Source organism: Chiloscyllium plagiosum, unplaced genomic scaffold (genome assembly GCF_037043375.1).
Source record: "Chiloscyllium plagiosum isolate Xiang-an unplaced genomic scaffold, Cpla_swu_hap1 HiC_scaffold_15, whole genome shotgun sequence".
Classification (NCBI taxonomy): Eukaryota; Metazoa; Chordata; class Chondrichthyes; order Orectolobiformes; family Hemiscylliidae; genus Chiloscyllium; species Chiloscyllium plagiosum.
The window spans coordinates 61,022,264-61,036,631 of record NW_028270153.1 but is presented as its reverse complement, the minus strand read 5'-3'; the positions used below and the strand labels follow the sequence as shown (position 1 = coordinate 61,036,631).

Genomic DNA, 14,368 nt, shown 5'->3' with positions numbered 1-14,368 from the left:
GTTTAACTACAGCAGAAAATTCACGCCTGCCCTAGCTATTGAGAATTCCAATCATGTACAAGTTTCAAGATTCATTTTTGTGAAAGAGGCAGAAATTTGACTGGATTGATTCCCTGATTCCCAACAATGGATCAATTTGGATGATCTGCTTGTTCACAATTTTACAGAATTCCACATGTAAACAAGGACAAGGTAGTGCTCTAAGTTATCTCAGATCTCACAAAGACAATCTTCTTGTATACTGTTTCCTCTTGCACTGTGAGTGGATTTATAAAACAGCTATAGTGAAATTTCTCTCCACTCTTTCTTTGCTGAGTCCTTTAAGGGTCATTTGCTTGATTTGTGTGCAGTGAACGATCCCACTAATCAGATTTCTTCAAACGCTTTTAGGTTTGTCATACTTTTACCCCAAAAGGGTCTGGAAATGTGAATTAATAATGACACAATGAGGGCAAAAAGACATCTGAGGCTTTAGAGAAAAAAGTAGGCAGGGTCTCTCCTCAGTCTATGAGATGTTAGGGTTGTTTGTTAGTTTGTCGTATGAGCACAATTATGGCATTAATGTGTGTTTTTCTACCTTCTAATGCTATTTTCTTGGAGATTAATGACACAAGCATTGACCTCTGAGAAAACAACTCCAACAACACTCAAGTAACTTAACACCCTTCAGAACAAAGTCCCCATTAGTAGCTCCACATCCGCATCATCCATTCCCTCCATAAGTGACACCCAGTAGCATTATATTATCTACTAGATGATGTGGAGGTGCCAGTGTTGGACTGAAGTGGACAAAGTCAGAAGTCACATGACACCAGGTTATACTCCAACAGTTTCATTAGAAATCACAAGCTTTCAGAGCGCTGCTCCTTTGCGAAGACTTCACCTGCCAAAGAAGCAGTGTTCCGAAAACTTGTGATTTCAAGTAAACCCGTTGGGCTATAACCCAATAGGTGAAGTGTGACTTCTGACTTTATCTACAAGATGCGCTGCAGAAATTCACCAAAGGTCCTTAGACAGCACCTTCCAAACCCACTTCCATCTAGAAGGACAAGGGCAGCAGATACGTGGAAATCCCACCAACTGCATGTTCCCCTCCAAGTCACTCACCGATCTGACTTGGAAATATTTCACCATTCTCTCACTGTCATGGGTTCAAAAGCCTGGAATTCCATTCTTAACAGTATTGTGGAATATGTGAATTGATAATGACACAATGAGGGCAAAAAGACATCTGAGGCTTGGTTTACAAATGGATTACAGCAGTTCAAGAAGGCAGCTCACCACACCTTCTCAAAGGCAAGGGGACAGACAGTCCTGGCTGGCTCTGCCAGTGAAATTCACATTCACTGAATGAGTTTTTAAAATAAATCAGCTTTTCTCATGCATTGTTGTGTAATAATGCTACCCAGTCCAACTGATTGAATTCATGCCCTAATCTCCACAAAATCTCCCATTTGAAAATGCAATGTTCTGTTGTACACATTCACTTTCCTACCATCGGGCTAATCTCAATCTTCAGTTTACTATGGTCACTGTTGCCAAGATGCGTTCTTACTGACTTGCATTACCATCTGATGGGATTGTATGGAATAAGTTAGATGAGTTGGCTGATGCTAATTGCAATTTTTTCCCCCCCGAGGCTCTTAAAATTGTTGACATAATTTGATGATTTGGCATGTTCTAAGTTACGCGTTGGCCCTACTTGAAACACCTTGAACAGTGTGGAACCTACAAATAAAATTGTGCAGTACTTGTTGAAGAAAGCCAAGATATTTTTGGATAATGTTTAGCCAAATGTATGAGGAACAGATAAAACTCGAGCGGATTCTGACACATTCTCTAAGACTTTAAATATTTCTGTCATTCTTAATTATGACTAAGACTATTTTACAATGCCCATAATTGTTTGTCTTTTACTCTGTCTAAGGCTCCCATTAAAGACTGTTTCTCCTGTTTGATTGATAGCAGGAAAGTGATACTACTGCTGAATCCATCAGAATAAATGCGACAATGGAGCATATCCTACCAAAGTATGGAAATGAGATACCGTTCAAACCCAGAATGTAGACAGACAAATCAAGTGTGGGAATAATTCAGTTGAGGGATGGAATGTGTATGGGAGATATGAGGGAGAATAGGCAATGGGTGGGAGTTGAGAGGCATAAGGTGTGAAGGCTAGAGGACCACTTAGAGGGAGATGGATCTGCTGAGTCAGGGAATTGTTTTATTTCAGTTTGCTGCCTTCTTAATAAAGGTCTGGACTCTAATGATAGTTCAGTGCAGATAAAAACCAAGGAGTAGCTTGCTCGTCAGTGAGCCAAGTAAGTTGTAATAACTGAGAATACCTTGATGGTTACGAAGTTTTGCTGAATTCAGCTTTGGCAGTTCCAAGGTCCAGTACGGCTTTGTTTTGTGAGGGTAAAGAACTTGTCAATTTTCCAATGTTAATTGATTGTAAGTTAGATAGAAGAAGTGACTCTTATGAAGGAAGGATATCACCATTTAAGATCAAGGAGATTGTCAAGATTAGAAAATGCACAACCTCACTGGGTATATTTAAGGCGACCTCTCACAATTCCAACAATGAGGCTTGACACAAGCTGTCCAAAATGGTTACAAATATCTGGGTGGAACATTGCCATTTTTAAACTTCTCTCCCTGTCTCTGGATTCCACTGAATAATCAACTTAAAAAAATACACTTGAAAAGCACCTTTTATATCTTTAGCAAATCCCAAGTTGCTTCACAGCCAATGTATTGCACTTGCAGTATTGTGTGTGTGTGTAAGAGACCCAGCAGTTTGTACCTCGAAACATGAAATGAAGTGAAATGAGTGAGGAATTTCACTGAGGGAGAAATGTTAGCCAGGGAATCAGGGGAACTGGCTGGTCTTCTTCAAGTTGAACCACAGCCAAGCCAACTTCTACTGGGGAGTGGTATATTGACACTTCAGATTATTTGATTTGTTCTGCACTGAAAGCAGAATGGCATGTAAGGATGCAGCTTAAAGTCTAATCTATTTTTGGTCAGATGCATGTCAAATATGTTGAATTCTTATTGCTATGCTTTAGGTATTGGTTGCTGCTCAGTAATAGCATGGACGTGAGGAGTTTTATTGGTTCAAGTCCCTCACTGAGCCAATACTCCAGTACAGTACTGATGGAGTGTGGCACCATTATGGACCTGCTATATTTTGGGTGAGATATTACACTGACTGCCCTTACAGCTGGTGGAGAAGGTCATGGAACTATTTGAATAAGAGCATGGGAAATTTTCCTGGTGAATTAAAAATATTTATTCCACCATCAACATCACTGAAATAGGCTCCCTGCTTATTACTATGTAACCATCTGTGTGACCTCTCTGTCCATAAATTGGCTGCTCCATTTCCTGCATGAGAATAGCGAGTACACCTTATTGCTTGCAAAGAGCTTTGGGATAGTCCTGAGGTAGGGAAAGACAAAATGTGATTCAAATTATGGTTTGAAGTGCATCCATGCCATTGAGAAATTCATTAGAGTAGAGTATTGCTTCAGCAGACACAGAGAGCTGATACACAGAGCCAATCTCAACAAAATGGTCAAAAAAATACTGAATTTCTTAAGAGATGATACATACTTACACTCAAATTTGTCCACAGTCCTGGTAAATCTTAACCAGGTAAAATCGGCTTCATAGATCATTGGCAGGTTTTGTACTACTTGCTTAATGATGGACATATGTATGAGGTTGTTAATTTGCAGGGTTATGTGGAGTCAAGTTGTTTAACATCTAAACCTGACTTACAATGTTGCTCCTCCAGACAATGTGAGGTATTTGGTTAATCATTAACAATGGCCTGAGATCCCACTGATCTAGGCAAAAGTGAGGACTGCAGATGCTGGAAACCAGAGTTTAGATCAAGTGGTGCTGGAAAAACACAGCAGGTCAGGCAGCATCTGAGGAGCAGGAAAATCGACATTTTGGGCAAAAGCCCTTCATCAGGGAAAAGAACTTTTGCCCGAAACGTTGATGTTCCTGCTTCTCGGATGCTGCCTGACCTGCTGTGCTTTTCCAGCACCACTCTGATCTAAAATCCCACTGATCGGCCTGGATCAGGATATGGATATCCATCCAGCCACTGCCCCAGATTCAACTCCCAGTCAAGTCATTTTGGGGCCAAATTGAATTCCACTGTCCTTCAAACAGAAAAAAATACAATCTCCCATTTCTCCCTAATTTCCACCCTTCCAAAAAAAGGTCCCATTAAGGGCAGGAACTCAAATACACCATTCAGCACAAGTTATACTTAGTGACTCTGATGCTCTTTATTGAACTTGCGTCATTTTCCTAATTTCCAGTTGTCGATACTGTTGTTACTGGGCTTATTATGTGTGATTGATGTCCTCTCTTAACTGATGGAATGGATACCTCAGGATAATGAGCACTTTAAATCCCTGACTCAGCAGAAGTGTTAATTTTATTCCCAGGCACCATGTATGTATTCTTTATTCTTGATAGATACTGCAGCCTGTTTTTCAATTTAATTCATAATCTACTGGGGAAAAAAAATGGACACAAGATGGGAACAAAATCTGCAAAATGTTCCCTCTCCATCAGTTTGAAAACCATCAAATAATGATATTGAGGAAAAAATAAAGAAACAATTCAACTACATATGCTGGATTGGTGTTTAGAAACAGGAGATATGTTGAGAAACAGTCTCTGGGCATTTCAAACCTCGAGCTAGCAGGATAGGGCACTTGTACTATCTATATTTTTAAAATAAAATTGGTCAGTTTGATTATGAGAATTTTCTCTATATGAATTGCAATTACCTCATATCTTCAAAACCTATTTTGCAACTAACTGGAGATCCAGTTGCATTTTATTGATTATTCAAAAAATTCAACTTCCAGCATTGTAATTCACTCTCCTTGTAATGAAATTGTTTGCTCTTCATCTGCATTGAGATATGCCAGTGAGGCTTTCTGTTGTGAAGGCATTGTAATTGGTAAGTGCACACATAAAACACAAAATGCTGTTGTTTCTTCACAACATGAAGCTTGACTGAATAGCAGTAGATAATTCACATCACATACTAGAAGTATATCGGAAGATCAACTCTTGCTTCATACATGACCAGTTTGAAAAGTGATGTCATATTCTTTTAAGATAATATTTGCTACTAAAAAGAACAGCATCCATAGGAGTTTAACTGCATAAAATTAAATATAATCACATTATACATGAGGATCCAGAACCCTTGACTTATTGCCCTCAAGAATAACCCACCAGGTTTATCTCTCTCTTGGCAATTATATTTTTGTGTAGAATATAATCAACATGGCAAAGTAAGCCGACATAAATTGCCAAAACATAGCAATATAACACACAGGGACAGACAGTGCAGCTTGAATCCTATTGAGAATTTCCCCACTGGCAATTCTGTGTAGCAGTGTTGCATTGCCATGGGTACCACGCTTCAGACTATATATTAGGAAGGAATTTGCAGCACAGCAACAACCCATTTGTTTCAACAAATCCTTCCCTATGTTTATGCTCCACTTGAGTCTCATATCCCGCCTTCCTCATCTGACATTATCAATCTCCCATTCTGTTTGTTACTCCATCCTGTGTATATCCTTTTCGTGTATCCATTCCATTAATCTGATTTACTCCCTGTGGCTGTGAGCTTCAGATTCCAACCGTGTTCTGGGTAAAAATGTTTCTCTTGAATTTCTTATGGGATTATTAGTGACTATCTCACAATAGTACTTCGAAGGTCTTAGTCCCATCTGTAAGTCAAAATAAGTCCCCTACATCCAAGCTTTCAAATATTTTTATTATCTGAAACACATTCAATTAGATAACTCCTTAGTTTTTTTGTTTTCCAAGAGGAAAAGGATCTTGGTCTGTTAAATCTTTCCTGACTGGTTTAATTTCTCAATTCTGGAAGGACACTGGTATATATTTTTATGTATCACCAGTGTGTCAATATTGTCTTTTATAATAGAGAGCTTGGGGTGACACAGTTGCTCAGTGGTTAGTACTGCTGCCTCACAGCGACAGGGACCCAGGTTTGATTCCCACCTCAGACGACTGTCTGTGTGGAGTTTGCATATTCTCCTGGTGTGGGTTTGCTCCGGTTTCCTCCTACAATCCAAAGATGTGTAGGTCAGGTCAGTTGGCTCTGCTAAATTGCCAAGTCAGGGGTAAATATAGGGTAGGGGAATGGGTCTGGGTGGGTTTTATTTTTGGAGGGCCAGTGTGGACTTATTGGGCCGAAGGGTCTGTTTCCATGCTGTAGGGAATCTAATCTAATCACAGACAAAACTACATACAGTATATTATTCAAAGTGTGGACTAACTGATGTTCTTACCTATCTGGTTCACACAGAATTCCAATGAGAGAGATTATCTCCCTCTTAATTAACCTCAGTGAAATGGTAGATTTTTTTTGATGGCTTCATTAACATGTGCCGCTATTTTCTGTGATCTGTGCCTCGGTATTCCCAGATCCTTACGTCCCCCTATCAATTTAGATATTATCTTCCAAGGAATATTATTCTTAAGCAATATACATTAAACCTTGCTAATTATTATTTAAATGAATTGGCCATTTGCACATCCATTTTGCAACCTTGTTAATATGTTCCTGCAACTTGTTACATTACGCCTCCATATTAACTCTAGCTTGGATTTGGTGTTATCCAGAGTTTTAAACTGTATTTTAGATTCCTGCATCCTCAACATTTATCTAAAGTCGAAACGTTGTTCCAGCATTGACTCAACTGAGACACCCCTTCCCATCAATTCACATTGGAATAACTATTTCTAATCTCTACTCTCTCTTTCCTAATTTGTAGTCATATTTCAGTCTGTTCTGCAACTCTCCACTGACTGAACATGTTCTGACCTTAATCATGAGCAAATAACGCATTGACTTATAGAAAGCCTTTCGGAAATCCAGAAATATTACATCCACCTTCTCTATATACTTTCAGTTACTTCTTCAAATAATTCAATTAGTTGTTCAAGCAAGACATTCCCTTTTGGAATCTGTGATGACCATTCTTTATTCTAGTTACAATTCCAAGACTTTTTCTATTAAAGTTTTCAATCAGGATTCAATTATCTTTCTCATCAATGACATTAAGCTAAATCATCTATTGATCCCTTGGTTTGTTCTTTCTCCCTTTTTATTTAAAAGATTCACATTAACAGTCTGCTTGATCCAATGAATTTTTATACATACATAATTATGTTACTGCTATCTTTTTTTTAATATACATGACACAAGCCATAATGATCAAAAGCTTTATCCCTTTCTTGACTCTGATTTTAGTTTATCAATATCTCCCCTGTTTCTATCTTAAATCACTTTATTCCTTTTATGTCTGTTCTGTCTAATGTCATGTCCATTATGCTCGTATTCCTATGAATAAGAAGGCCAAGTGATTACTTAATATTTCTGTCATGTACTCACCAGAGAGTTTATCATGTGCGTTATGCCTTTATCCGGATTTATTCTTTTGATATTTATATTTCTGTACCGTACTATTTCTTTTTATGTAGCATCATAATTTAAATTTGCTCCCTTTGTCTATTTTAAAACATTTACTTTGTAAAATTTTCATATTCCTTTTCGCTTCAGCTTACGTATTTGTTATATAAAATGTCTTTTAAATTTAAATGTTTCCTTTATTTACTTTTTCATTCAGGACATATCATAACTGTCTATTTTGTTATTGCATTTTAGTAGGATCTGTTTTGCTTGAGCTCTTTGGTCACCATATTATATTGTTAACTTTGGATTCTATGGAGAAAGCTCAGTAGTGGACACTGCCCACTTTTGGGAGGTTAAATGTTAAGGAAAAGTATACAGTTAATGGCAGGACCCTGAACAGCATTGATGTACAGAGGGATCGTGGGCTCCCCAAAAGTAGCCATGCAAGTAGATAGGGTGGTAAAGAAGGCGAATGGCATATTAGTCTTTATTGGTCAGGGAACTGAGTACAAGGTTCAGCATGTCATGTTGCAGCTTTCTAAGAGTGTGGTAAGGCTGCACTTAGAATATTATGTTCAATTCTGGTCACCACATTTCAGGAAAGATGTGGACGCTTTGGAGAGAGTATAGAAGAGGCTTACTAGGATGCTGCTTGGATTAGAGAGTATGAGCTTTTAGGAATGGTTAAAAAAACTTGGGTTGTTTTCTCTGGAGTGATGGAGGCTGAGGGGAAACTTGATCAAAGTCTATAAAATTATGAGATGCATAGGAAGGGTTGATGGTCAGAATCCCAGTGTTGGAATGTCTCTCAAACTAGGGGGCTTAAAGTGAGAAGGGGGATGTTCAAAGGAGATGTGAGGGGCACGTTTTTTACACAGTGTGGAACGTACTGCCAGGAATGGTGGTGGAGGCTGATATGAAAGGGACATTTAAGGGACTTTTAGATAAGCACATTAATATGTAAGATGGAAGGGTGTGATGGACCAAGGGCAGTTAAAAGGGATTGGTTTAATTTGGTGGCATGTTCAGCACAACATCATGGGCTGAGGGTCTGTCTAAGTTCTATGCCAGGAAGACAGGAAGAGAGCAGGAAAAGAATGTGACTGGCTTGAGAAATAGGTCATGGGATTTCTCAGTACAGAGGGATTTTAGAGCTCAGGGAAGTAGGGGTTGGGAATGTAGAACCAGGTTCTGTTTGGTAGGCAAACCAAAAGGATGGGATGGCTTCACTATGGGGAGGGGGACACCTGGATAATTTTCCATATTCTGCCTGCCCCACCACAACCAAAAACACATCCAGAATTGGCCTGGAGCAGCCAGTCCCATTCCCCTGTTTGGCAATATATTTCTTATCTCCTAAAATCAACTTTTGTATAAAATAAGTATTTTGTCATGCTATGCCCTTCTTCTTAAGCCTTAATCATACTGTGATTGGTATCCCCTCACCTGAACTTCTGTCATCTGTTTTAACTCATCTACCAGTATTAGATTCAGTAGGGTTCCCTTTTGTGTGCAAGAACAGAAGTTACTGGAAAAGCTCAGCAGATCAGGCGGCATCTGTGGAGAGAGAAACAGAAGTAATGTTTCAGGTCAAGCGACCCTTCCTCAGAACTCCCTTTTGTGTGGGCCTTTTTACATAATCGGTTAGAGAAAGAAACTTGCATTCATTTCTGGACTTTCAAAGCTTCTGGAATTCCCAAATACTTGACAATGATATTTTCTTTTGAAGTGCACTTACTATTTCAGTGTAAAGAATGCACCAATCAATTCATGCACAGCAAGCTCCCACAAGCAACAAGGTGGAAGTGACCAAATAAACTATTTGCTTCATAGAGGTGTTTGGGAGGGGTAAATATTGGGCACTGGGGAGAATTCTCTTATATTTCTTTGAATAATGACATAGGACTTTCTATAGCCACTGGAGGGGGGAAGACCGGGCATTGGTTTAACATTTTAAATATAGTACCTCTCCTGGTACTGCACTCCTTCACTACTGCACCAGTGTGTCTATCACAATTTTGAGCTCAGCTGTATGGTGTGAGAATGTAAACTAACTGATTCAGGGCTGCCAGTAGAATGACTGAATTAAAACCTGACCTGCTTCTTTAGATAATAATAAATATTCCAACACCTTTCTCAGAAAGAAAGCTAGAAGATTTCCCCAGTTCCCTTCCTGGAAACAACTGTCACAAAAAAAAAAATCATTTTTATTTAGTCAGTGGGATATGCTTTGCATAGAGCCAGCAGATGTATTTGCCCAGAAAACAGCCAGTTTGCCACTGGAATTGATTGTATAAAGATCTCTGAATTATGAAACAGTCCTATTGAAATGGTTAGGTCTTTTATTCCTGCTGTGCATAGCTGAGAGCCTTGGTTAATTTTTCAAAGGCTTGTTGCCCATTTTTCATGGGAGAGAGTTAATGTACCTCAAGGTATTGGAGTATTTAACAAAATCTAATTTAAATTTAGTCAATATTTCATTCTTTGCTTTTCAGTACATAGATTTTATTCTCTTCAAACAAATTACAGGAAGAAGCTGGCTTTTTTTTTAAACAAAGTACTGCATTTTGTCATCTCTGGCCAAAATTAGCAGAAAGATTAGATGAGATAAATAATAGACCTCTTTTATACACCAACCAGAATTTCAGAGAGGAAACTGCAACTAGTTGAATTAATGATGATTTTGAGACATATTCCTGTAATTCTAGAGACTGAGTTGAGATTGAGGGAACTGCAATACCGGAGAATGTGGCGTGTATCACTCAATAATTAGCATGCATGCCAAAGAAGGTAATAGAGTTCCAAAGATCTATATTGGGAGTTATATCAAGAAATCTAGGGTGAAATTCAACTACAGAGAGTTGTGGAATCACCTGTCTATTACATATTTTCCCTTTCCACTAGCTCCATTTAGGAAAATTAGATGCGATGTGTAAAGGGTCTGTGATCTCCACTATTAAGTGAATTGAATAGATATTACCCTTGTTAACTCTTTTCAATTTCTTGATATAACTCCCATTATACATCTTTGGAACTCTATTACCTTCTTTGGCATGCATGTTAATTATTGAGTGATACATGTCACATAGTTCACAGGTCGGCACAACATCGAGGGCCGAAGGGCCTATTCTGTGCTGCATTGTTCTATGTTTTCTGGTACTGCAGTTTCCTCAATCTCAACCCACTCTCTGGAATTACAGGAATTGCTTAGGTGCTGTTAAACTCTCACATCATCCAGTTCTGATGAAAGATCTGAAATGTTAGCTCTCCTTGCTCTCTTTCTCCTAACATATGCTGCCTGATCCAGTTTCTAATTTTATTCCGTGACTCCAGCCTTCCTTCAGTCTTCCTCTCCCTCCTTCTAAAAGAATCAAGCAACCATTGCTTTTTCACTGGCCTCTACCTATCTTATACTTGCCAATTTTGCCAAATTTCTGGCCACCTTCATTCGGGTCAGGCCTCAAACAAAAAATTATAATTGTAAATAGTCAACTTCATGGTAAGAAACCTCATTCATCACATGAAAACGAGTATTGAAAGTTTTATTTTCTGATTATCGCATTTCAAAATATTGAACATAGCACCAGAAATATTTACCTTTTCACTACTTCCTTTGATCACTATACAGGGAGAGGGTCTGGGGTGGGTGGCAGTATAAAAATGTACCAATTCTGTCATATTTTACAGCAAAAGGAAAACTGATACAGATACTTGCATTTCACATAGTGGACCTTATAACAGCGTCTTTCTGTATAAAACGTCATGCTTTGCGAGCTCTAACTTGGCCTACAGCCAGAACTGTCAGGAATGTTCAGTCTATTTCTTTCTGTTGACATCTGACATTTATTGTGGAGGATGGTAGTTCTGTCTGTAGGGTATCCAAACTGGGGGAAGTTCTGTCTCCATTCCACACGCTTTTGATTCTTTGTGACACGAAGGATTGTGTTGGATTTTATAGCTAAAGAATACTACATTGTGAGCTTGTGACATTAAGCCTCAAATGTCCTGAGGTCCCAGCAAGAACAAACCAAATTTGGTTGACAGTGCTATCAAGATTTGATGGGGTAGTCTGCGAGGAACTGGGATAAAAGTCAATGCTCAAGCCACATTACGATCAAGAAAAGGAAGAATGGAACTCAGACCCAGTGGAAATTGTCACCTCAAGCTTCAACTTATTGCATTGGCGTCCTAGAAGCATTGAAGGTTGTTTCGAATGAAAGAATTCCTCAAATCAGTGAACTCCAGCAAAAGGACACAACAATGGCAGGTACAGCTGAGAATCTGAAGTGACAAGGCTGTGTTACGGAGGTCATTTGTTCTGACATAGCAGACCTGGAGGGTCTGAAGCTGCCAATGGTGTTTACAAGCTCTTAACCTCACTGCAAGTGTAGCAAACAACAACAAAAACACAAAATAAAGGTAACCTTCACAAATACAGGAAAAGTCACCCAACTATTTTTGCGTTGTAACCAAGGCCACTGGGTTGCGATTTCCAATTTGAGTTAGAACATAATCCATGATTCTCTGGTTAAAACTCCTAGATCTAAAACAATAAGAACATACTCTGGACTTGTTTGTTCAGTGACAGAGGAGCTCTACCTCTTCACACCTTACAGATACTGGGTTTTCCATTTCTGTGGAAAAACAGATTGGTTCACAACGCATGTAAAAGTCCTGGTATCCCAACTATTCAAAACAAACATTGCCTCATTCAAAGATTTGAGTGAGGTGTGGAACTGGCAGTCACCAAAAACCAGTGGCCCTGGTTTATCATTGTATTGTCAGTGTAAATCACATCGGTAGTTCTGCTTGCACTGCCCTTCAGCAAGAGTACAGAGAAGTGTTTACACTGGTACATTGAGCATACAGTGCATTACAGGGAAAAATGCACAAATCTTTGTGAATTACAAAGCCATAGAATTCTAGATTTTAATTTATACATCTCTTGACTGATCTGCCGATCATTGTGAGGCTATTGGGAATTCATTTTTTCTCATGGGTGTCAACCTGACGGCTAATTTCTCTATTTTCAACTCAAGCAAATTATCAAAGATTGTTTCAGGATCCTTTTTCTTTTGTTTCTTTTTTGATGAAACTGTTCCCAATCGATGTTTGCAAATTGGCTTTCATTCTGGTGTACCATGGATCAAGTACTTCCAAGCCAGTTAACTTAGTGGCACCTTTTGACCGCTGCTAGTTATCCAGCTGGATATGTTATTAATTAAAACTGGCACTGCCAACTTACTGTGCAATCAAGGATTGCAGTGATGCCAATGCCTCAGAACTTTCATTCTTTTTCTTCCCGAAAATAAAAGAAACCATGTAAGCAACAACATTTTGTAACAATTTTAACAGAACTATTTAACAGTCAAATCAATTAAATAATTTCAAAACAGCAAACTTGGCAGGACCAAACTGCAGCTTCATTGACAGTGACTCTTGGTTTCTACATCACTTCATAGACACCATTGCTACTTCATGGCCAGCAGTAACTTGATCTATTGTGTTCAAATTTGGACCATTGTACAATACTTCACTGTAGCTGCCAGGCTTTTTAATGCATTGACGTCTGGAGATTTGTCAAGATTCTACACTGTGTTCTATGTTGTGTTTACAATCACCATTTCACTGGCAATCTTCAGCCACAGTAACTGATTGAAAAAGACTTGCCAATTTCCAGATTGGGGACTTTAGTTGGAGAAGGTGATGTGTTTTTGAAGAGGAAAGTTTTCGGTTAGACTTTCCCAAGTGTCAGCTTTCAGGACCTAAGCTGCACTATTTTTGTTGGGAATGATTGTACTATTTTTGCAATAATGCAAGAGTAACTGGGAGTTTCACTGTTGGATGCTATGATCCGTCATCTGCCTGGTTTCCTGAGTAAAGTCCAGCGAGCTGCCTAAACCGAGGCCCCCAGTCACTGAGGTAGTTATAGTCCTGATCTGAGTCAGTCGACAGAGAGTTAATGGAGCTGAGTGACTGTGCCACAGAGCCTGTGCCTTCATATGCGTATGTTTGAAAAGAGTCATACGGAGGAACAGAGAGATCAGCATCAGCCTCTTCCAGCTTTTTACAGACAAAACTCCTGAAAATAGAAAAATCTGCATCTGGATTCTGAAACCATTGGGGCAAAGAATGCAGTTCAGGCGTCACATTTTCTCCATCTGTTTTGACTTCTGCAAAATCATATAAACTTCGCAATGTCGTCATGTCGTAGGCCTCAGTGTCTTCCTCACCTCCTCCCTCGTCGTTATACTTAATGACATTGTCACGCATGTCTTCCTCATCCTCTGAGACCATGTGACCCTTCCTGTGCCTCTTCAGAGTTAAGATGAGGAGGACAAGTACTGTATCAAAACAAAAGACATAATGTTAAGGAATTATTTCCTACTGCAAAATTATTTGTTTTAAGATGCTGAAGTGAAATTTGTTTACAGTTTCAAGTAACGTCAAGGTGGGGCTCAACATGCACATAGATTGTTAACACTTTTCAGAAGAATACAAGAAAGATGTGCATGAAGGAGGCCATCAGACTCATTCCAGATCGATAACACCAAAAGATATTCTATTTTTCCAGGTTTATTATCTAACATACAGAAGCATATAGGCCTGGGACCAGTAATAGAAGATTCTCTCCTTGTCAGACACTTTATGCCTGATGAAGGTATCCATGAGTGGGAACAGAGGGACCTGGAGAAATATCAATCTCACCCTGACTCCTCAATTGACCCACAAAGCCCTTGTTGGCTACATCACTCACACAGTCATAGAGTCATACAGCATAGAGACAGACCCTTTGGTCCAACCAGTCCATGCTGACCATAATCCCAAACTAAACTAGTCCTACCTGTCTGCACTTGGCCCATATCCCTCCAAACATTT

The 14,368-nt window shown here is 39.1% G+C and overlaps 1 protein-coding gene across 1 annotated transcript in view; it reads right to left on the bottom strand.

Moving 5' to 3' along the window:
• Positions 1-10,730: 10,730 nt before the first annotated feature.
• The window catches only part of cdh22 (cadherin 22), an 850,755-nt gene continuing 847,117 nt past the window's right edge, over positions 10,731-14,368 (bottom strand). Inside the window, exon 12 of the mRNA XM_043710157.2 lies at positions 10,731-13,833. Within this exon, the coding sequence (XP_043566092.2) occupies positions 13,337-13,833 (497 nt within the window). The 3' untranslated portion in view covers positions 10,731-13,336. The remainder of the gene's footprint in view (positions 13,834-14,368) is intronic.